Consider the following 24,778-nt stretch of genomic DNA (forward strand, 5'->3'; position numbering starts at 1 on the left):
CGTTATACACGGTGATAGACCTACAGTAGACCTATCTCTGAGCAGTGGCCAGCCCCCACCTGCATGCCTGGGGAGTGTTGTCCAAGGCATAAGCACGACAACAACATTAGAAGATAGTGGCCTCAGCCTTGCTTAACGTTAGTGTATTTATGTCCGGATAGCAGAACTGTTTAAACGGCGCTATCTGTGATAGATAGTACACTTTAAACAATAGGCTGTGAATGTGCCTTTCTCCTCCTGGGCTTCATGTGTGGGTGAGTGTGGGTGACAGAGTGTGTGTGTGTGTGTGTGTGTGTGTGTGTGTGTGTGTGTGTGTGTGTGTGTGTGTGTGTGTGTGTGTGTGTGTGTTTGTGTGTGCGTGTATCAATGGATGTGCATGTGCATAAGTGCTTGTGGGCTTGCATGTGTGGGTGAGTGTGTGTGAGCGTATGCATGTGTGGGCATGCATCTATGGGTGTGCATGTGCATGGGCATGAGTGTGTGTGTGTGAGTACTTTAGTGTGTAAATGTGGTGGCGCATGCATCTGTTAGGTGTGTGTGTTAGTGGGTGTCATGTGTGGGCATGCTTATGTGTGAGTCATGTATTTGTACGTGTGTGTGTGTGTGTGTGTGTGTGTGTGTGTGTGTGTGTGTGTGTGTGTGTGTGTGTGTGTCTGTGTGTGTGTGTGTGTGTGTGTGTGTGTGTGTGTGTCAGTGAGTGCGGGCTCGGCTGCAGTCTTCCATGGAGCAGCCTGTCAAACAGCCGCTCAACAAACGAGCTCTCAGGTCACCCCCCACCCCACCGTGGACGGAGGGACTTAAAGCGTGGGGGAGTCCCTTCTCCGTTCCTCTCATCGGGTGGCAAAAGCAGCCAGGACCAAAGGTACACTGGAGGACTCTGCGTCACTCTACGTCATAGACTGTAGAAATACACTTGAAACCCATTTCACATTTACATTTAGAGCATTTGATTTAGCAGGCGCTGACCTACAACGGTTCATACACACATTCACACCCTGACAATCGCAGTCCTGCTATATTTAGTCTTAACCTCACTCTACGTCATAAACTGGCCACTGTAGAAATACACTTAAAATCCATATTTATTTCTTAATTACAACATTAGAATTGGCCCACTATCATGATGAAAACGTCCATAATATACAGTACAAGAAAAACCTTACATGAAAAAAGATATAGCCCTTTCATTCATGGCTGTTATCAAAGCTGAATGACCTCTTATGGAGGAAAACCCTTGATAACAGGTTTACAGTCAGATCACCCCAACCCCAATGTATGTCTGTTGTCATCTTCATCAATGTCAAATGTATAAATGTAGTTTATGCATGTTCTTTATCTGCATATGACGAGAAATGAAGATGAGTAATGACGGAAGGAAACTGTGAAAAAGAATTTCCCTAAGGGAACAGCTAACAAACAAACTAACTCACATAATAAATGACTCCTCAATTCTTCTCTCCAACTGTAATAGATATCCTCATTAGTGGATCATTCCAATTCTTACATGATGGTGTTGTCATTTGCTTTGGTTGTAAATGTGCCATCCATAAATCCCTTGTAATATTGTATTATTATTCCTGCTATATTTAGCCTCCACTGTTCACACTGTGGAGCTCTGCCTCGGTGAGGGGTGTGTGTTAGGGGTCTAGGGGTGTGTGTTTGGGGTCTAGAGGTGTGTGTTAGGGGTCTAGAGGTGTGTGTTTGGGGTCTAGAGGTGTGTGTTTGGTTCGAGGCCACAAGGAGAAAGACCGCCACAGGTTTACGGTCCAAGGTTCTCCTCCGGCGGACCAGAGAGGATTCTGGGTAAGAACCCGTTGAGGCGATGCGTCTGGGTCAGCTGTGACGGAAGGGCTGCTGGCCTGACGCCATCACCTGTGGACGGCGTGGCAGTGCCCTGATTAGGAGCTGAGGTCGTGGTCACTGGAAGTGTTCCGTATTTATACAATCGTAAACACGATGAAACAAATGGCGGGAAGGAGGAGGAGTCGGCGGGTTTGTTAACGAAGAGGAAAAAACACACTGGTTATACAAGACGGTCTCTCTGCCAAGAAAAGGAACACGGAAATAGCTTTTGGCCGCGATGAAAGTTTGATGTAGGAGAGATAAGGCTTTGTGAATGTCAACATCGCAAGGGGCCTGTCGGGTGTGATGTAACAAAAGGCAAACACACCGCTAGTCATTGTTAGCATGAAGCTCTTGATAAAGACCTTAAAAGATACGGTAAAAACGGCTATGGTCAACATGAGACAAGGGTTATTCTACTCAAATATTTACAGTGATGCCTTTTTTATCGGGGATCAGTTCTACTTTTAGATAAAGCGTTTTCCACCGGTCCCACTTGAGCTGATCGTCCACTCAGCTCTGGATTTACAGTTTAAAGTGTCTTCAGTAACCATCCACTCTCTGTCCCACAGACTCTGCACTAATCGAGTTCCACCGTGAATTAGTTAAATCAGCTGACCTTTCCGATATCTATGAATCAGTCTTAAGGTCATCGTTGTCTCACACGGATTGTCCATCGAGTGCACTTTGAATGCACTTTGTGTGTTCTAAGGGAGGGTTAAAGCTCTGTTAATAAACAGAGGGCGTCTTCCTAGTTTAGGTGCAACAATCGCTGCTTATGTTCCCTAATAGAACCCAAAGTAGGACGTGTGTGGACGGTCTGAATGGCAGTTATTTATGGAAACACACAAACACACACACACACACACACACACACACACACACACACACACACACACACACACACACACACACACACACACACACACACAGACTAACGCAGGCACGTGCACACACACAGAGTAACACACACACCCACACACACACACACACACACACACACACACACACACACACACACACAAACGCACGCACGGGCACACTCACAGAGTAACACACACACAGACTAACACACCCACACACACAAACCGACTAACACACACATAGACACACAAACAGGCTAACACACTCACACAGACACACACAAACAGACTAACATACACATAGACACACAAACACAGACACACAAACAGACAAACACACACAAACTCACAGACACACACACATGCAATAACACAAACACACAGACTAACACACACACACACGTACGAAGCCTGCCTCATTAGGCCTGTTTGACGTAGTGTTAGCGGTGGGTTAGCTTCAGGTAGCGCGGGGCCGTTCCTGCCGGCGGTTTACGGGGTACTTGAGGCTAATCCCCTCCCCTCTTTGATGCCCCGTCCGGGGGGGGTTAGCGGGAGTGGGAGCCCCGCCGCCACGGGGTAATGGTTAGCTACAGCGAGGTACGTCTTTACTGTTAGCGGCGAGCTAGGGTGGTGCATTAATCGTAATGATGCTTCATAAAAACCTTGAGATAAACAGATACTGACCTTAAGAGTCAGATACTTAAGGTCAGATACTGACCTTAAGGAACACACACACACACACACGCACAAATTTGGACTATGAAAGAAAGAACAAAACCCAAACATAATACATACATAGGCTTGATAAAATATACCTTTAAACATGGCAACACATATTCTGGAAATGGCTCCTATAGTAAGAGGTCAGAGGTTAAACGTAACACATCAGAGGCATCGTAGTCACTGCATCTATCAACAGACAAAGCAACGCCGCTGACTCACTAACAGAGGTTTCATGTCGTTAAAAAATACTTATTACCCTGTGGGCCGGGCTTGGAGACATGGGGACAAAAGTACCAGAAGCACTATTTTAATTGAAGTAAATATTACAATATCAAATAGTTATATTAATGTATCAAATGTGCATATAGGATAATCAAGGAAGCTTGCATATTATATTTATTGGCACTTATCTGCGTTAAAGGTCAAAACTGAATAAATATATCATAAATCTTCTTACATACATACATCTTTGGAAAATAGTTTGCACCAATGGCGCCGTCTTTTGGCGATCTCACGTCACTGCAGTTATATTCTTACTTTTTATAGTGTGTGGATGCGTGTGTGCAATGTGCATGTGTGTCCGCATGCGTGCGACCTTCCCGCCTGCGCGCAAAGGGACGAATAAGGACCATTTAATGTCGACAGAAATATTAGTCGACAGACGCACACAGTGGCACAAAAAGTGGGTATGCACTATAGCCTATGCGGCGCATAGGGGCGCCGCAACAGAGGGGGCGCCAAAGCGATGGAAGTAAAAAAACTTTGAGTCGGCATTTTCTGTTTTTAACAGCGTTTGTGTATTAGATGGACGTCACTGATAACGCGCCCCCCCGCTCCTTCGCATCCCTCCTCCCCACACGGCGCTCCAGTGGGCGCCCCCTCGAACACGCCCTGGAGGCGAGCACCAGAGTGTCTACATTTGAACCGTATCGTCATCTGATGACACGTACCTCAATATGGAGAGGCAGGAGAAAGGAGAATTGGGAAGGAGAAAGGCTGCGCAGGGATGAAAGAAAGCTTTTCAAAGTGGTTGAAAGAAAGTCGTTTTTATATCAGTGTATCAAGGGGATGTAAATATTCAGGTTAGCTAATCTTCTACTAGTAAAACAACAGGTTACTGTTGTCTTGCAACTGTGTAGGCTACTGATCAGAATGGAGCCTACAATATAACGGATCATAACAAGAAAAATAAAAGATCTTGTTTGTGGTTATTTTGATTTACCTCAATCTCTGTGCAAGTCTTTGTTTTATGTCAATAGAACCAGTAAAAACTGAGTTATAAAGTTGATACTTTATAACTCCGCTAATAATCCAAAAGTTAATAATCCCAAAAAAAATGAAAATATTATTATCGTATCTGAATTGAGACTGAATCGTTCTACACAGTATTGTGATGCATCGAAGAATCGATTATTTTTACCACCCCGATTGGTATACTGTACTCCAACAGTTCTAACAGTTTCTATTGTTTTGCATGTAAGCTTTTTGGTGAAGCTAGAGTTGCTGACACGCGCCTTGTGGTGGGGTATAATAACTGGCAGTGTCTTTCAAAGATACTGAAGCACCATGAAAGAAGTGGTTACCACATAAATGCTTATCTGATGTTGAAAGAATTGGCACCCCGCTTATGCCGAGGTAAAACTATTGATAGCGAATTGCAGAGAGCCTGTTGACTCCAGTGATCGACTGCATACTCTTCCTTGCAGAAAGAAACCTGCCACTGAGGGGGACAAAATGCGTGTTAGGAAATCCTAGAAATGGAAATTTTCTGGGTATCCTTGATCTCATAGCACGGTATGAAGTTACACTGACAGACCATCTTAGAAAGGCTGCCACTAAAAAAAACACTGGATATCTGTCCTGGCTCCTGGTGCACTCAAAATGATTTTTTTGATTCAATATCAGAGTGTGTTTTCGGTCAAATTTGTGCCCCCCAGAAAGTAGGCAGAAAGTAGGCAGTTGCGCCCCTGTCCCCACTCCCTCGCTGCCCAGCACAGCCAGTTTGATGTCTTTCATGTCCGCGTCCAACCGTTAGTTTCGATAATCGCAAGCTAAATACCAACACTTAACGTCCTGCAGAATACAATAAAACAAACGATTTCTAAAATTAGTTGAGCATTCTTTGACGCTTTAAAAACGACAAGAGGCAGGCATATAACAGCCCACACGCAACACAGAGCCACTGTCCGGGGTCTGGGTCAGACTGCACTGAGCGCTGGCTGCTCGGAGCGCTTCGGGGCTTTTCTCAGTGCGTATGACGTCACCGCCCAGCCAACGTGGGCAGGACCGTCCACACTACCATGGACCTATTATTGTATACAGGCCCCCAGGAGCAGTGGTGCATACTTCTGCGATCCACCAGTGCTCAGCGGCCAAGCCTGGTATTGCAGCTGTTTAAGCGGGCTGTGGACGGGTCCCTCGATTCAAGGGGCCCATGTAGATATCTCCGTTCACTCCAATACAAGTGGGGAACAGGAATGTGTCCCCGCAAAAAATGACTGGATATCAATCAAATTCTCATAATTATCTTTATACCATGTACTAATTAGATAAATGTAAGTTTTCTCTTTTCAAAACACCACCTCGTTTTTTTTAGCTGTTTTATTTATTTATTGTTTGCAGGAGAAGGAGGGGTGGGCAGCTGAAAGGAGTCGTAGAGAAACAAACGTTTTTTCGGCCCGGCATCCCAGAGTAAAAGAGTCCTAGAGGGCTCAGTGCACTCCTCGGTTAACTTGTGTCCAAGGTTTTTCCTTTTACCTAACATGAATGACGTTGATTGTTTTTAGGCACTGTGATGACTTGTTAGCTCTTAAAGCCACAGAAGGATGTGTAGTAGACAGACCTCTTGCTTATGATGCTACAATGCAACAACTAGAATATTTCTGCATTCGGCACGTCAGGCACGAAGGCGTGGCTGGCTCCCATGAGGTGGAAGCAAATCTCTTCTTGATGTCGCCCTGCGCAATTGAGAAGTTTTCATTAATTAATTAATGAGCGCCATTTTTTAATCCGCTGTCCTTTCTTTAATAGGTCCATGCTGTATACAGCTGATGGTTCATGTTGTGTTCTTGAATCCTGACGCCAGCCTTCCGAGTCGGAAGTCGGATAATCTCCCAGCTTTCTTGCGGCACTCCTCGGAGGCACACCCCCTATTTGTCTTTCATCCCTTCGGATTCTGAGAGTAGACCGAGGCTGTTTCCCAATATGGAGGAAGCATGCTGAACGGCTGCCCTTTTAAGGGCGCTACATCATAGAACGCCGACAAGCACTGTTCCAATGTTGAGAACAATCGGAAATTCCCGCCCTTTTCGCATCCTTTATTTTGGAGAATTCCGAGATTTTTCAAGGATGCATCGATGGATCCTCAACGAGGCAAAATACCCACAATCCTTTGCGTTCACACATTGTGCGGTATATTTAAAAATTGCGCACAGAAAGCAACAAACATTGCTTTACACAAGTGAAGTTATTTGAACGTTTCAGAAATATTTTGTGCCATATTGCTTTTATAGATTAATCATGTAAATGCAAAAAAACGTTCCTGTGTGATTTCTTTCAAATGTTTTTGCAACGTAATGATAGGCTATATTTTGCATGGATTGATTTGTTTCAAGCAGGTGGTGTTTAAACAAACTACTGTCGCCAATAATAATTTCAACAATTCAAATATTTAAATATTCAACACTTGAGCAATATTACAAAGCAGAAGCGGAAGCGCTTCCACACTAGCAAGTAGCTCCAAACTCTGAACGCTCCAAACACTACACTTTAGCCTCATATCCATAGGATGCGACTCGCAAGGAATTGTTCTAGCAAGGCTGCAGCCTTCACTTTGGGAAACAGCCAGAGAGCAGTGATGACGCTCTTAACAAAATGGCTGCGACCACGAAGAGATTTATTCTTGCCCCCCCCCACACACACACACACTAAATGAAATAACTATTATGCTCGCCTGACTTTAACTTTGTTTGATGCATTATCAGCTGGTGCATATGCAGTTAAACATTTAGTAAAGCACCATTCCAATTTTTCCCAGTTTTTTTTTTTTCAGTTTTTATAATTGCCATTTCCCTTTTTTCCCTCAAATTCATGCGCTGAATAGTGACCTGGTTGTGCATACGTACCTGCATTTGTATGCGTGTGTGTGTCTGTTTGGTTGTCTGGATTATATAGGATGTAGCAAGCAAGTGATAACCAGTGATAACCAGATAAGTGAAAACCGCGAGCTGCAGACCATCATGGGTGAGAAGGTGATGCAGGCGCATTAAACGACGACGGGGAGAGATGGTGCGATATACGAGAAAGACGCAGAGGAACTTTCCTTAAGAGAAGCCGCGTCTAAACCAGCTTGGCAGTCTATAAAGCAAGACGTATGTTGGGAGGCGGTACCGAAGGGGGAATTCAACCCCTCTAACGCATGAGCCGCTTTTTTTCGTTTCAACCTGAATATTGGTGGGGACATTTCAGTCGTCATTTGACAATGGTGGGGACACGTCCTTAGGTCCCCAGGCAAATCTACGCCCTTGACCACGTTGGTCATTTTAATGTTGATTTTAAATGCTCTTACACACTTGATTACATTGCTACTTCATGGTCCCCAATTGATGCATTACACGGTCTTATTACATAATCTTGGCTAATGTAGAAAACAATAAACAATGACTTGCGAATTTCATGACACAATAAGAAAGTCGCACTGGAAAGCTATAAATGCTCAGAGACCGGAAATGACGTCAAAAGTGCAACTCGGAAGGCTGGCGGCCGAGGATTCAGGAACACACCATGAGTTGACCATGTCTGTCCATGCTTCATATTTTAATAAACTGATTATTATTCATCACTGATTGATGTCATGGATCAGCCGCCTATAAGATGTCAGTCTGGGAGGAACAGGGAGGGGAACTGGTCCAACAGGAAGAAGACTAAGATACTGTAGTCCACTGTAGTCTTATCCGGGATAGATCATAAATATGAATAACTTTGAATCTTATCAATAGGTTGATCATTTTTAAGATTCCTGCTCTGTAGAATGCTCCCTGTTAGACTGTGGGCATTAGGGATCAAACCCAGAACCTTCCAACCTGGAGTCAAGCATCAGGTTGACATTAATAATGACTGTTTCTTCTTGTGTCTTCTTGCGTCCTTGGGAGACATTAAAGCTACTTGGGACAGAATGAACTCTTGTTATATTTGCAGTGCGGTATAATGATTGCATTATTTAGACACTAACAACATCTTGGTTACTGAAGGCGGTTAAACGTCATCATGTACTGGGTCCTGTTCTCAGTGGGCCTGCATCACAGATCTGGGTGTGATTTCATACCACATGAGGAAGTCTATATATGGTCCTGCCTTCAGAGTGGGTTAACCAGCACAGGGAGCAGTTGGTATGATATCCGCACGGTGAACTTGATCTTATCAGACACGTTTGAAGCCCTTTGAGGCCTTCTGTGTGGATGATGAATAGTTATTAAATAGTGCAATAGAAACGTCCGGGAAGCATCCCCACATCTTTCCCCTCCTTGAGAATGAGAGGGTCTATGAATCTCCGTCTAGGAAAAAACACCTTGCTTCTCGTCCGAAGTTAACAAAGACAACAGCGCCCTGTGACCGTAAATACGCAGCTCATATAAAATCAGAGGCTGGGAGGAGTATGACCTCGGAGGGGAACTGGTCCAACTGGTTGGTTCATCATTTCCTTGTTACGAGTCGGACGGTTTTGTGTGGCTCACTTCATCACAGCAGGAAGACGACGAAGGTACTGTAGTCCACTCTTATCCGTGATAGACCATAAATATGAATAACTTTGAATCTTATCAGTAGGTTGATGACAGTTGTTGACCGGTCATTAAGGAGATGGTAGGGTTGGTCAGTACAGAGACAGTTCATTAAGGAGCAGGTAGGGGTTAGACAGTCCAGAGACAGGTCATTATGGAGCAGGTAGGGGTTAGTCAGTACAGAGACAGGTCATTAAGGAGCAGGTAGGGGTTAGACAGTACAGAGACAGGTCATTAAGGAGCAGGTAGGGGTTAGACAGTACAGAGACAGGTCATTAAGGAGCAGGTAGGGGTTGGACATTACAGAGACAGGTCATTAAGGAGCAGGTAGGGGTTAGACAGTACAGAGACAGGTCATTTAGGAGCAGGTAGGGGTTAGACAGTACAGAGACAGGTCATTAAGGAGCAGGTAGGGGTTAGACAGTGCAGAGACAGGTCATTAAGGAGCAAGTAGGGGTTAGACATTACAGAGACAGGTCATTAAGGAGCAGGTAGGGGTTAGACAGTACAGAGACAGGTCATTAAGGAGCAGGTAGGGGTTAGACAGTACAGAGACAGGTCATTAAGGAGCAGGTAGGGGTTAGACAGTGCAGAGACAGGTCATTAAGGAGCAGGTAGGGTTTAGACAGTACAGAGACAGGGGTTGGGGTCATCTTGAAGACTCCAGACATTGGGGATTGCACTCAGAACCTTTCAGCTGGGAGTCAAGCACCCGGTGACCCTGGATGACTTTAATGCTAGGAATCTGGTTAGGTAGCATCTGTGGAGACCTGTTGTTTTTGTTTCAATTATTATTTATACTTGTACGACCTATATCTCAACCTCTGAGCGGCAAAACGTTTTCAAATTTTGGTGTCCCTCTCACTTAGATCTCGAAAAAGATTGGTTTAGAGAATCCCATAGGGGGCGCTATAACTTCAGTTCTTAGTTAAACACTCTGCATGGCCACCCGATGCATAAAACATTCTGAACCTCTGTGTTCGGGCCTTATTTTGAATGCCAAAAAGCTATTTTGACCCATAATGTCCGTCAGGATGATTGTGCTAGTACAGTACAGTGAACATTTTCTGAAAATTTCAGAAATCTTCTCAGAATCCAACAAAAATCCAAATGAATCGTCAACGATTCAACCAGTATTTTCTATGGTCAAGCTTTCAGAATTGAACCTTTCTGAGGGGGAAAAATTAATGAGTTAGCTTTCTCTCTTTTCTTACAATCTCTGAGTACCCCCTGCAGTACTCCACAGTACCCCTAAGCAGGCCCGGCTCTGGGCATAGGCAGTATAGGCAAATGCTACGGGTGCGCCGAAAATATGGCGCCCCCAAAGGGGTAGGGGGCGCCAGCAAAAATCTTGCCTTGGGCACCAAATTGGTCAGAGCCGGCCCTGCCCCTAAGGGTATGCATACCGCCATTTGAGAACCACTGGCTTAGTGTGACGGTCATGATACCCATGGCCATAGGCAGCTCTATATGGAACATTGTAATTCTGGAACAAGACACTTGGACCAGAGGAATGTATGGGAGACCGGTGATGAAATCTTGTAACATAAATTCCTCAAATCATGAGGCATCGAGTCAGGTGATCATATGTGTAGATACATCATCTAATCCCAATGTCAAGTGGAAAGCCAAGAAACTCAATAAAAAATGTAAGCTTATTTATCTACATTTCAGATTTACGGCAAGGTGGTTTAATAATACAGTGGTAAGAATAAGTTTACGCACCCAGCTGTTAGTTAGCCTAATGATTCTCACTGCAAATCAAACCAGCTAATTGGCTAACTGAAATAAAACCATGCAAATCTGCCAATTTATTCATTCACAAAGAAAAATTGTGGCCTAAATGGTTGTATTTTTCCTCATTTGTTTAATTAAGGCATTAAGATTGATTTCCAAAAGAAGATTTTTTGTTCCTCTTTTTAGTCAACTTTAGCATGGGTGCATAAACTTATTCTTACAACTGTACATATTGATCGATTTGCAAATTTGTTTCCATTAGCGATAGATGCAACACATTGCATTGGACAGTTCCAAGTTTTGAATGTTTGCCTACCAGGAAGCAAACAGGCAAAAACATTCAATCATGAACTAAATTGGCAATGCCTGTAGGAGAATGGTTCTCTGCTCACTAAATGCAACCAACCTGTCCGTCTGGAATCCTGAAGTAATAAACGTATCAAAAGTATTCAACGGTGGATTGTAAAGGTACTTTCTCGTCTAACTTGTTTGGAAGTTACAGTCAACTGTCCAACAGTCGCTTGGAACCATTTCCTTGACACACCTTATAAAGAACATAACTGACAGTCATAGCAAGGCAATAATCATTGCAGATTTATTTTTCTATATTTTTTTATTTTAAGGTATTGACAGTGTAAATACTCGTAATGGCCGTCCCGATTGATAAAACAATCTGAAACTTGGTGTACAGGTCTTATTTAGCATCCTGAACCAATCTCAGATTTATGCAAAAAAATGAATGTTTACATGAGTCATACTTGAGGGATTAACTAACTGGGTCACATAGAAGCCACCCTCCTGAACTGAGGTCAAAAAAATGAGGTCACAGCGTCAATTACAGTAATTGCAGACTAAAAATATGCTGACATTTACATCTGTAAAATACACAGGTCATTTTGGGGTTATTATTACTATACTATAGGCTACTTTATTTAATTTAGAACGATTCAGCATTATTAAATACTTCTCATGTTTTAAACAAAATGTGGCTTTGAGTCAGGTGATCATATGTGTAGATACATAATCTAATTCCAATGTCAATTGGAAAGCCAAGAAACTCAATAGAAAATGTAGACCTTTATATCCACATTTCAGATTTTACGGCAAAGTGGTTTAATAATACAGTGGCAAGAATAAGTTAATGCACCCATGCTAAAGTTGACTTAAAAGAGGTATAAACAAATAATCTTTTGTAATGTTCTTAATGCCTTACTTAAACAAATCAGTAAAGATCCAACCTTTTAGGCCACTATTTTTCTTTGTGAATGAATAGTGTATCGTAAATAAATAAATGTTCTTCATTCAAATACAGGGTGCATAAGTTTAGGAACCCCTATGCTAAATTCCCATGAAGGCAGGCAGATTTTTATTTTTAAAGGTCATTTGGTCCGTCAGGAATCCTGAAGTAATAAACGTAGCAAAAGTATTCAAAGACGGAATGTGAAGGTACTATCTTTGCCTAACTTGTTTTGAAGTTACAGTCAACCGTCCTTGGAACCATTTCCTTGACACACCTTACAAAGAACATAAATGACAGTCATAGCCAGGCAATAATCAAGGCAGATTTATGTTTCTATATTTTTTCTTTTTAAGGTATTCACAGTGTAAATACTCGTTATGGCCGTCCCGATGGATAAAACATTCTGAAACTTGGTGTACATTTGTTACACTTGAGGGGCTAACTAACTGGGCCACATAGAAGCCACCAAAAAAAAAGGAGGTCACAGCGTCAATTACAGCAATTGCAGACTAAAAATATGCTGTCATTTATATCTGTAAAATACACATGTCATTTTGGGGTTATTATTACTATACTATAAGCTACTTTATTTAATTTATAACGATTCATCATTAAAAAATACTTCCCATGTTGTAGATAAGTGTGGCTTTGTGTCATTTGGATAACGTTGTATTTGACGCTCTAGATAGCTTCCAGGGACAGATAAAGAGCTTCCCTGTTAACTCTTCTCTCCGACCTCTGGACGTGTAGCGTTGTGACGTCAAATGTTTCAGCTGGGCAGGAGTCAGAGACTGCTCACCCCATGCTAACGTGGTTAAGACACATACGTACCTTATTTTAAACTGATAGAAATGTACTGTGAGAGTGAATTATTACTTTAATGCAAAGTGGAGGCATGTCTCTCTGTCTGGAGACAAAGAACAACACTTTATAGATTTAATAGTCCGATACAGGTTAACTGTAATCCTCTTTATAAGGTGAATCAACCAGGTTAACTGTAATCCTCTTTATAAGGTGAATCAACCAGGTTTACTGTAATCCTCATAATAAGGTGAGTCCACCAGGTTTACTGTAATCCTCATTATAAGGTGAGTCCACCAGGTTTACTGTTATCCTCATTATAAGGTGAGTCCACCAAGTTTACTGTTATCCTCATTATAAGGTGAGTCCAACAGGTTTACACTAATCGTTATTATAAGGTGAATCAACCAGGTTTACTGTAATCCTCATTATGAAGTGAATCAACCAGGTTTACTGTAATCCTCATTATAAGGTGAGTCCACCAGGTTTACTGTAATCCTCATTATAAGGTGAGGTCACCAGGTTTACTGTTATCCTCATTATAAGGTTAGTCCACCAAGTTTACTGTTATCCTCATTATAAGGTGAGTCCAACAGGTTTACACTAATCGTTATTATAAGGTGAATCAACCAGGTTTACTGTAATCCTCATTATAAAGTGAATCAACCAGGTTTACTGTAATCCTCATTATAAGGTGAGTCCACCAGGTTTACTGTAATCCTCATTATAAGGTGAGTCCACCAGGTTTACTGTAATCCTCATTATAAGGTGAGGCCACCAGGTTTACTGTAATCCTCATTATAAGATGGGGTCACCAGGTTTACTGTTATCCTCATTATAAGGTGAGTCCACCAGGTTTACTGTAGTCCTCATTATAAGGTGAGTCCACCAGGTTTACTGTAATCCTCATTATAAGGTGAGTCCACCAGGTTTACTGTAACCCTCATTATAAGGTGGGTCCACCAGGTTTACTGTAATCCTCATTATAAGGTGGGTCCACCAGGTTTACTGTAGTCCTCATTATAAGGTGAGTCCACCAGGTTTACTGTAATCCTCATTATAAGGTGAGTCCACCAGGTTTATTGTAATCCTCATTATAAGGTGAGTCCACCAGGTTTAATGTAATGTTGTTGTTTTTTAACCCTCATTATAAGGTGGGTCCACCAGGTTTACTGTAATCCTCATTATAAGGTGAGCCCACCAGGTTTACTGTAGTCCTCATTATAAGGTGAGGCCACCAGGTTTACTATAATCCTCATTATAAGGTGAGTCCACCAGGTTTACTGTAATCCTCATTATAAGGTGAGGCCACCCGGTTTACTGTAATCCTCATTATATGGTGAGTCCACCAGGTTTACTGTAATCCTCATTATAAGGTGAATCAACCAGGTTTACTATAATCCTCATTATAAGGTGAGCCCACCAGGTTTACTGTAGTCCTCATTATAAGGTGAACCCACCAGGTTTACTGTAATCCTCATTATAAGGTGAGTCCACCAGGTTTACTTTAATCCTCATTATAAGGTGAGCCCACCAGGTTTAATGTAGTCCTCATTATAAGGTGAGTCCACCAGGTTTACTGTAATCCTCATTATAAGGTGAGTCCACCAGGTTTGCTGTTATCCTCATTATAAGGTGAATCAACCAGGTTTACTGTAATCCTCATTATAGGGTGAGTCTACCAGGTTTACTGTAATCCTCATTATAAGGTGAGTCCACCAGGTTTACTGTAATCCTCATTATAAGGTGAGGCAACCAGGTTTACTGTAATCCTCATTATAAGGTGAGTCCACCAGGTTTACTGTAATCCTCATTATAAGGTGGGTCCACCAGGTTCACTGTGGTCCTCATTATAAGGTGAGGCCACCAGGTTTACTGTAATCCTCAACGATGCTGTTGGCAGGGCGCCATGTTGAAGATTTCTGATTGAAACGAGGAATATACAATATTAAAAACACTTGCATTAGAAATGGTCAAAAGAGTTTAAACCCTCTTTTGACCATTAATATACAAGTTAGATACAAGACTCACTTGTTCAGAGTTCACCTATACTCTACATAACTTCCCGCTGTCTGCTAAATGCCCACAATGTAAACGTAATAATAATGTAATGTTTTAAAACTTAAATAAATAGATAAAACATGTTTTCTAGGATTGGCCTCTGCTGCTTCCGGGTCTGAAGAGGACTTCCGTCTGGAAGATAGTTTGTGTAAGAAACACAACTGACTTCTGGAGCTCTTCTGCAAGACTGCCCAGGAGTGTGTGTGTGTGTGTGTGTGTGTGTGTGTGTGTGTGTGTGTGTGTGTGTGTGTGTGTGTGTGTGTGTGTGTGTGTGTGTGTGTGTGTGTGTGTGTGTGTGTGTGTGTGTGTGTGTGTCGTGCACAATGACGGACCACAAGTCCCAACCCGTTGTGCCTCCAAATGAGGAATATGAAGGGATTATGGTCCAGCTTGGGAAGAAGCAGGCTAAGTGTGAGCAGATGATCAAGGCGAGACAAAAAAAGAGTCAGGACATCAATGAAACAGTGGAACTGAGCGAAGCAGAAGCAGACAAAGAGATGGCCCATGGTGGGAAGATCCTCACTGCTCTGAAGCGCTCTGTTGAAAAGACTCTGGATGATTTCTACCAAACTGTTCAAGAGAAACTGAAATCCAAAAAGAAAGAAGCTGATGGTCTCAATATTGAGCTGGGGCAGGAAATAAAAGATCTGACCAGTAGAAGCTCAGAGCTGAAGCAGCTCTCACAAACTAAAGACCACCTCCACGTCATCAAGACCTTCAGATCCCTGAAGGATCCTCCACCCACCAGGGACTGGACAAAGGTGGAGTTCCGTCCTCCGTCATACGAAGGGACACTGGACAAGAAGATGAAGAAGCTGGTTGTCCAAGAGCCAACGCTAAAGAAGTGTAAGTGTCTGTTTAGTTTGATTCTTCACAACACAAAATAACTATTGGGATGGAAAGTCCATCCACACAGCGGGAGGTGACGTTCATTCAGATCCTACTGGGAAGGAAGATGATGGCTGACATGTGTCTACCGTCACAATTAACCTTGCTTGTATAAAACCAAACAGGTATTACATTGTAATATTATGTATTGGATAATTGGTAATGTTGTGAATATGATCAGACATAATCATGATAATGATCATGAAGCCAACATCTGGGCTCAGTATTTTGGGTATACTAACATCAACGAGACGGACAGTATTGTCCCAGTATAGGCGTTTCCTTTGTCCCTGTATGGCCGTGTCCTTTGTCCCTGTATGGGCGTGTCCTTTGTCCCAGTATGGGTGTGTCCTTTGACCCAGTATGGGCATGTCCTTTGTCCCAATATGGGCGTGTCCTATGTCCCAGTATGGGTGTGTCCGTTGTCCCAGTATAGGCGTGTCCTTTGTCCCAGTATAGGCGTGTCCTTTGTCCCAGTATAGGCGTGTCCTATGTCCCTGTATGGGCGTGTCCTTTATCCCAGTATAGGCGTGTCCTATGTCCCAGTATAGGCGTGTCCTTTGTCCCAATATGGGCGTGTCCTATGTCCCAGTATGGGCGAGTACTTTGTCCCAGTATAGGCGTGTCCTTTGTCCCAGTATGGGACAGACAGACAGACAGACAGGACGCAGACAGACAGACAGACAGACAGACAGAGAAACAGACAGAGAGACAGGCAGACAGGACGCAGAGAGACAGACAGACAGACAGGATGCAGACAGACAGCATGCAGCACGTAGACAGAAAGGCAGCAGACATACATACTACTCTATCGTGATAGTGTGTAGATCTTGACATAGATAGTGTTAGAGTGTATAGATCTAGACACAGATAGTGATAGAGCGTATAGATATGGATATAGAGAGTGATAGAGTGTATAGATCTAGACATAGAGAGTGATAGGGTGTGTAGATCTAGACATAGAGAGTGATAGAGTGTATAGATCTAGATATAGAGAGTGATAGGGTGTATATCGGACAGGAGATGGATAGGAAGTCTTCACTACAGTAATTTGTTCGATACTCAAATAGAATCCACAGAAACAATCAGTAGTTATGTTTGTGTCCAGGTCTCCAGTCTACTATGGATGAGAAGAGGGAAGAGGGGGGTCCTACCTCTAAGACCACTCTGTCTGGGGAACATGGCCGCCAGAGCAAAGCTAAGAGGTAAGAAGAGGATCTCTCTGTCTGTGACTGTTGTCCATCTCAGAGCTCAGCAGGGATAGATCATGACTCCATCATTAGTCAGAGTAAAAGCTGTGTGAGTGTGGTGTGGTGTGGTGTGGTGTGGTGTGTGTGTGTGTGTGTGTGTGTGTGTGTGTGTGTGTGTGTGTGTGTGTGTGTGTGTGTTGTGTTGCGTTGAAGCCCAGAGCAGAAGGAGAAAGCAGACTCCCCTGGATCCAGCTGTGACTCCTTTGAGAGTGACGAGTCTATGGAAAACCCTGTTGGTTTTAAGGATGGAGGCCCCCCCAGAGAGGAGAGGTAGGCGTTTCAAACAGATGATGAAAACAGACCAGTTGGTTGTTATCTGACTCTATCGATACTGATGTTTACAAGTCAGGGGAAAGATAATAGATTATGTGTGTGTGGTTGTGTGTGTGTGTGTGTGTGTCTGTGTGTGTGTGTGTGTGTGTGTGTGTGTGTGTGTGTGTGTGTGTGTGTGTGTGTGTGTGTTTTCCACAGACACCAGGAGAGGTCAAAGGTTACCAGTGCTCAGTCTGTACAGCAGCATCAAACAGAGCTGATCAAGGTTTGTAAATGTCCACCAAGACATTTGACTTTAGCTCTACAGGAACATTAAAAAGCGTCTCTTGAGATTCTCCCAGCGGGACGAGAATCCAGGACAGTAAAGTTCTCCTTGGTGTTTGTTCTGTTCCAGAGGGCTGAGGAGGTGGATGGTAAGAAGGAGGAGCAGAGGAGGCGTACCATAGAGGGGGTGGTGGACATAACAAAGCTCTGCCTGATGGAGATGAACCAGGAAGAACTGGCACATTGTGGGGCAGTTAGAGACTCTTATCTTGAAAACAGAGAAGAAACACACAGAAGGGCAGTAGGAGATTATTATTTGTTTTGTTCGGACTAAATGACACAGTCTGAGACATTTCTAACTTTAATGCAGAGATATCTTTCCTCTTTGGGGTTAAATGGTTTGATCCAGATATATAGCTTTATTGTGGGGGTATCAGGTTAAATGGTTTGATCCAGATAGGTAGGGTTATTGTGTGGTTTCAGTTTAAATGGTTTGATCCAGATATGTAGGTTTATTGTTGGTTTATCAGGTTAAAGAATGTTAAACATTATAATGCAGATCAACAGCAGAATAACTCAGTGGAAGAGATGCAACACTATCTTGTTATATCAGCATAGCAAGTCACTTTACACTGATTCAATATCATTATTAATATCATTTGACCAATCATATTTCTGGAAATGACGAAATAGTCCTGAACATTTTGAATCTATAACATGCAGTCCTGGGCACGAACAGCTTCTCCGACCACAAGTAATGAAGCCACTAAATATCATGAAGTTTATAATTAAAGGAAATATTTACCTATTTCCACTGATGTCACCTTCCACTAACTGATGTATTCTGTTGTTTTCTCTTTTAGGATCTGATGCTGTTGAGTGCCAACATAAAATAAAGTCTATTTTGAAGAAGAAGTTCAGGGTTGTGTTTAAGGGAATCACTAAAGCAGGAAAGCGAAGAGATCTGAATGACTTCCTCACAGAGATCTTCCTCACAGAGAGAGGCAGTGGAGAGGTCAACAAGGAAGATGAGGTCAGACTGATTGAAACCGCATTCAGGAAACCAGCCATGGAGGAAAAGCCAATCAGATGTGAGAACATCTTTAATCCCTTACCTGGACGAGATCAACCAATCAGGACAATGATGACAACGGGGGTGGCCGGCATTGGTAAAACCGTCTTAACACAGAAGTTCACTCTGGACTGGGCCGAAGGCAAAGCCAACCAGGACATACACTTCACATTTCTCTTCACTTTCAGAGAGCTGAATTTACTAAAAGGGAAAGAGTTTAGCTTGGTAGAACTTCTTCATCACTTCTTTATTGAGACCAAAAAAGCAGGAATCTGCAGTTACGACCGGTTTCAAGTTGTCTTCATCTTGGATGGTCTGGATGAGTGTCGACTTCCTCTGGACTTCCAGAGAAACCCGATCTGGACTGATGTCACAAAGTCCACCTCGGTGGACGTGTTGCTGACAAACCTCATCAGGGGCGACCTGCTTCCCTCCGCTCGCATCTGGATAACCACACGCCCTGCGGCAGCCAATCAGATCCCTGATGAGTGTGTTGACATGGTGACAGAGGTGAGAGGGTTCACCGACCAACAGAAGGAGGAGTACTTCAGGAAGAGATTCAGAAAGTCGACGCAGGCCAGCACAATCATCTCCCACGTCAAGAAATCACGAAGCCTCCACATCATGTGTCACATCCCAGTCTTCTGTTTGATCACTGCTACGGTTCTTGAGGACCTCTTCAAAACACCAAAGATAGGAGAATGGATGCCCAAGAACGTGACTCAGATGTACTGCCACTTCCTGAGGGCCCTGTCCATACAGGTGGACATGGACTTGAATTCAGAGAGCAGGAAGATCATTGTTTCTCTCGGAAAATTGGCTTTTAACCAGCTGGAGAAAGGCCACCTGATCTTCTACGAGGCAGACCTGGCAGAGTGTGACATTGATATCAGAGTAGCCTCAGTGTACTCAGGAGTGTTCACCCAGATCTTTAAAGAGGAGTGTGGGCTGTACCAGGACAAGGTGTTCTGCTTTGTCCATCAGAGCATCCAGGAGTTTCTGGCTGCCCTTTATGTCTTTATTTCCTTCAACAACACTGGGGTCAATCTGTTCTCAGAAGAACAACCAACCTCTGGTGAAGTTGAACTCCTCCTCTACCAGAGTGCTGTGGACAAGGCCTTACAGAGTGAGGATGGACACCTGGACTTGTTCCTACGCTTCCTCCTGGGCCTCTCTCTGGAGACCAATCGGGATCTCCTACGTGGACTGCTGGTAGAAAATGATAGAAAAGAGGTGTTTTGGTTTAGATATTTGATGTGGGGACGGATAGGATGGCGCTCACAGATCAATCAGAGAACAATGTCTTACATCAAGAAGAAGATAGATGGAGATCTCTCTCCAGAGAGAACCATAAATCTGTTCCACTGTCTGAATGAGCTGAACGACTGTTCTCTAGTGGAGCAGATCCAACAGTCCCTGACATCAGGAAGTCTGTTCAAAACGCATGTCTCTCCTGCTCAGTGGTCAGCTCTGGTCCTCATCTTACTGTCATCAGAAAAGGAGCTGGAAGTGTTTGACCTGAAGGAATACTCAGCTTCAGAGGAGGGTCTTCTGAGGCTGCTGCCATTGGTCAAAGGCTCCAAAACATCTCTGTAGGTTAACTTATAACATGTATCTCAATACACAACGTTATATTGTTTAACCAGGTTGAAAGTCAGACTCAAAAGCTCTATTTATTATGAAATAATAAAATAACGAAAGAAAGAACTAATATTGTTTAATAATAGTTAAATACAGCTGTATTTAAATATGTAGCTATATGTATAAATAAGTAATTATGGATTCGGATAAATAAATAAATATCTGTTTATTATTAATAAAAGATAACCACGATTGAGCGGGAAAAAGGAGAGAGAGGGAAGAAACAAAGGAAGAGAGTACTTTATTCTCTGTAGAGATCGCCCTGCTAAATGATATTTAAACATTTACTTTTTAGTTGTGACCAGTAACGGGACCAAAGAATTATGATTGCGGGAGCTACGGGGGGCTAGATTGTTTATAGCAGGGGCTGATACATTTTGACGCAAAAAATAATACTACACACTACAATATGATATGAATCAACCAATCAACTCAAACAACAAGCAGAAACGGTCATCATCACTGACGCAAATGAAAAATATGATTTCACAGTTCAGTTTTGTTACATATAAGTCAGTCCGATGTCTTCATATATTAATATACTGTATATATATAAATTATTATTATATTATTGTGGTCGCCAAGTGTCTCAATGGATCCTAGGAGGGTCGGCGGCCCCGAGGCAGTCGTGGTTGTGGGCGGTAGGATGTGTGTTTCAGGTGTGTGGGTGGTGTGTTTACATAAAGTCTCTCTCAGGGTCGTGCGGAGTATGGGCCACCAGAGTTGCCAACTCTTATAACTTGGGCTCCCGTCTGGTCGTTCACGTGCTGCTCGCCTCCTTACTATTATAAACGTATTTGACCATTAATATTTGACTGGGGGTTTTGAGAGGGGGGGCTTAGATGGGGCTCAGGCTGTTTAGGGGAGAGCTTAAGCCCCTTGCTAGCCCCCCCCCCCCCTTGTGTCGCCACTGGTTGTAACCCTAATACACAAAACATCTCTGTAGATGTACTACAACATGTATTACAATACAATACATAAAATACATAATAGGCTACTACAATAAAAAGTCTCATTAATATACAAAAAAGGTCTCAAACACTACAAAACTCCAACATTGAATACAAATAAGGATCTAATGTATCGATCGACTAGTATATATTAGTTAGATTAATAAAACATCTCTAATTAAAGATTTCAAAACAAGTCCTTAAATATATTCATAGTAAACAGTGATTAAAAGTTACTTTAATCACTGTTCCTAACGTGTTCTGTTTATTGTGTGTGCAGGCTCAATGGCTGTCATCTGTCAGAGAGATGCTGTGAAGCTCTGGCCTCAGTTCTCAGCTCCAACTCCTCTAGTCTGACAGAGCTTGACCTGAGTACCAATGATCTGCAGGATTCAGGAGTGAAGCTGCTCTCTGCTGGACTGGGGAGTCCACACTGTACACTGGAAACTCTCAGGTCAGTTTTACTCAATGGTCAAACAGTTACACAACAAGTACCACATCAGAGGACGTTGAGCAGATTTACAGCCAGAAAGTTAAGTTTAAGGCATAAATAAATAATTAGAATATGTCCTCTCAGGGCTCAAGACGCTTTTTCTACTGGTGCCACTAACTTTTTAATTTGGTGGCACCCTAACAAATGTGGTTGCGCCCCTTTATTGGACGTGAAAATGTCCTTGGTCACGTACCTTCCATCTGTGTCCATTCATGTGAAGAGATTCACTCACTGTAAATATGCTGTTTATACTTTGATTTCATATGGGGTCTTTTTCTGTTTTTACCGCCAGCGCCTCGACATCTCTTTTCTCACCTTAACTCTTCATCCGCCTCTTCCTCCATCAAATAGCTACTAATGATAACCGGCTGCTGATTGGATAATATAGTCCAATTAGGATTTATCTTCTTCTCTGGGTCATCCAGACTAGTGCATTTCTTCACAGGCTCTTGAACAACGCTAGTGCTGCGGTGACATTTCAATGTAACTTTGCACAAAGTTCAAACCGTTATTTTAGTTTTCTGAAGCAGAGTGTCTTCATGGGAACTTAAGTGGGTCGTGTTTCCCAGTAGAGCGATCACACCAGCGCCGCAATACAGCCAAGCTTTAACACTGAACTAAACCTTGGCTGACTGCGTTCATCTCAGCGTTACTGCCACTCATCTTATCAAACAAAAGATCTAAATCTCACTCTACTTGTGTTACCATTACAATTAAAGGTGAACATTGGATTCAGTTTGTTAATCATGGTATAAGGTGTATGTTTTATTACATTCCTTTCTTCTCATAATCATGTAGTTAGACAGTAAGGTGGACTTTAGAGTTGTTAAGTAAAGTTGAATAACATTTTCATCTTAGAACTGGCTCTTCTTAGGGACATTTTCAGGAGTTTCGTTGAATATTTATTCATCTGACCTCCTAGTAAGTCAAATTTTGAAGATCTACTGTACTGACATTTAGTTAAACTAATAAAACATGTCTAATAACAAATTTCCACTAAAACATTAAACCCAGTTCCTAACATGTTGTGTTTATTGTGTGTGCAGGCTCAATGGCTGTCATCTGTCAGAGAGATGCTGTGAAGCTCTGGCCTCAGTTCTCAGCTCCGACTCCTCTAGTCTGAGACAGCTGGACCTGAGCAACAATGATCTGCAGGATTCAGGAGTGAAGCTGCTCGCTGCTGGACTGGGGAGTCCACACTGTACACTGGAAACTCTCAGGTCAGTTTCACTCAATGGTCAAACAGTTACACCACTAGTTCCACATCAGAGGACGGTTATATAACTCAGCTTATAACTCAGTACCTGTGATGGCCACATCCATGACCTTGGTATCATTGGAGAAGTAACACCTTGTTGTTTAGGTGGATATTCTAATACATCAATATGCCTGCAACTTTTCAATTACAAATATGAACATGAACTCAAAATATACTAATATTTCCCCCCCACTGTCCCATGTATATGGGACGGTGATAGTTTAGAGCAGTCTAGTTGGAAACCTCAGACCCCCTGAAAGCCTCAATAGAAACATTATGGAGGGTCTCTGGAAAGCTATTTAAAATAATATTTGAAACGTGCAATTGTCACACAAAAACGTGTTTTAAGGCTTACTATATCCAGTACTCAGTATCTAAATTGCTTATTCTTTATTCACAAATATGAATAGGATACATCATAATATTGCAGTGGTGTAGTGGTGCCTGAAGAAGTAGGGATACTCTAAATGTCTTAAAGCACCCTGTGTTATAAACAGTGACATTAAGACCACTCTTGCGTGTTTAGTGCACCCATAAATGGGCCAGTAATGTTGGCACATTGTCACTTAACTTCTGCTGCTTGGCCAGGATTGACTTTGCATCAGTCCTGGCTCACAGACTATAGGGTGAGACCACTACATTATTATGCATTCTGAGTGAACTATTGCTGATTCCTTTGTCCATCCACACAAAACAATTGGAAAACTACTCTCACTGTGTAAGTAGTCTATCGGCCAGTCGTTTATTTAGTAAACTGTCTCTTGTAACAGATGATGAAGGCCAGAGTGCTACCATTAGAAAAATAACATTATTTGTCAAAGGGGGTTTGCAAATATTACTGCAAGGTATTGTATGTTACTTATCTTGAATGTATTTTAAGTTTCACATGAATACATTTTAAATTCTAATAGATTAAGTTGTTGTTGTGAGCACTGCTTCATACAGTAGGTCTGAACATCACTGACTGCTTTAATGAGTCACTTAAACCGTTAGAACGGAGCATGAATCACAGGAAGGCCCGTGCACTGCTCTGATTTGTTTTCTGACATTAAAATGTCGTCACCATTTTGGGCCATCATCAGGTTGCACCCCTGATAATAATACTTTTGATCATGTTAGTGGTTTCCCTGAATGATATATAATCTAGATGGTAGTACAATCTAACCGAGTTCTAGGTAAAGGTGATACTATAGGAAAGTGAAATATAAAGAAGCCCAAAGTCCTGTGGTTGAGTGGACCTCGCTCAACAAGGGAATAGAGACTAGGGCTTGGGGCGCTACATTGCTGATATATTATGTGGCCGTTGAATACCCGCTTGTTTCCGGGAAGGCCTTCTTCCACGGGTGGCGCTGTGGCAAATGGTCCCAATCCAAATGTGGAGTGGTTTAGAAAACCTAACATATTATGGCTGAGAAGCTTTTTCTTGGCCATCTTCAACCGCTGGCCAGAAGGTGTTCCACGAATCCACACACACCTCGCCGTCGGTGTCCCTTCACTGGACCAGGAAGTGCTTCATAAAAGGACCATCACCAAGGCAACGCCACATGAGTTTGGAGTAGGACATTCACAAACTGGTTGGCAGACTGGTAAAACACAGGATTTTACTTGTGTGTGTGTGTGTGTGTGTGTGTGTGTGTGTGTGTGT

The 24,778-nt window shown here is 42.7% G+C and overlaps 1 protein-coding gene across 4 annotated transcripts in view; it reads left to right on the forward strand.

Moving 5' to 3' along the window:
* LOC130381811 (NLR family CARD domain-containing protein 3-like) overlaps positions 1-24,778 on the forward strand; it is a 119,455-nt gene that overhangs the window by 45,319 nt on the left and 49,358 nt on the right. The window contains exons 1-9 of one of the 4 annotated variants that reach the window (XM_056589590.1): positions 9,106-9,186; positions 15,136-15,890; positions 17,041-17,137; positions 17,336-17,452; positions 17,654-17,720; positions 17,850-17,868; positions 18,583-20,383; positions 21,663-21,836; positions 22,922-23,095. In XM_056589590.1, coding sequence (XP_056445565.1) covers positions 15,368-15,890; positions 17,041-17,137; positions 17,336-17,452; positions 17,654-17,720; positions 17,850-17,868; positions 18,583-20,383; positions 21,663-21,836; positions 22,922-23,095 — 2,972 coding nt within the window. In that variant the 5' untranslated portion in view covers positions 9,106-9,186; positions 15,136-15,367. Of the gene's footprint in view, positions 1-9,105; positions 9,187-9,705; positions 15,891-17,040; positions 17,138-17,335; positions 17,453-17,653; positions 17,721-17,849; positions 17,869-18,582; positions 20,384-21,662; positions 21,837-22,921; positions 23,096-24,778 lie in introns of those variants that run through there. The other 3 variants (XM_056589589.1, XM_056589587.1, XM_056589591.1) reach the window with 3 other exon arrangements.

Source organism: Gadus chalcogrammus, chromosome 4 (genome assembly GCF_026213295.1).
Source record: "Gadus chalcogrammus isolate NIFS_2021 chromosome 4, NIFS_Gcha_1.0, whole genome shotgun sequence".
NCBI lineage: Eukaryota > Metazoa > Chordata > Actinopteri > Gadiformes > Gadidae > Gadus > Gadus chalcogrammus.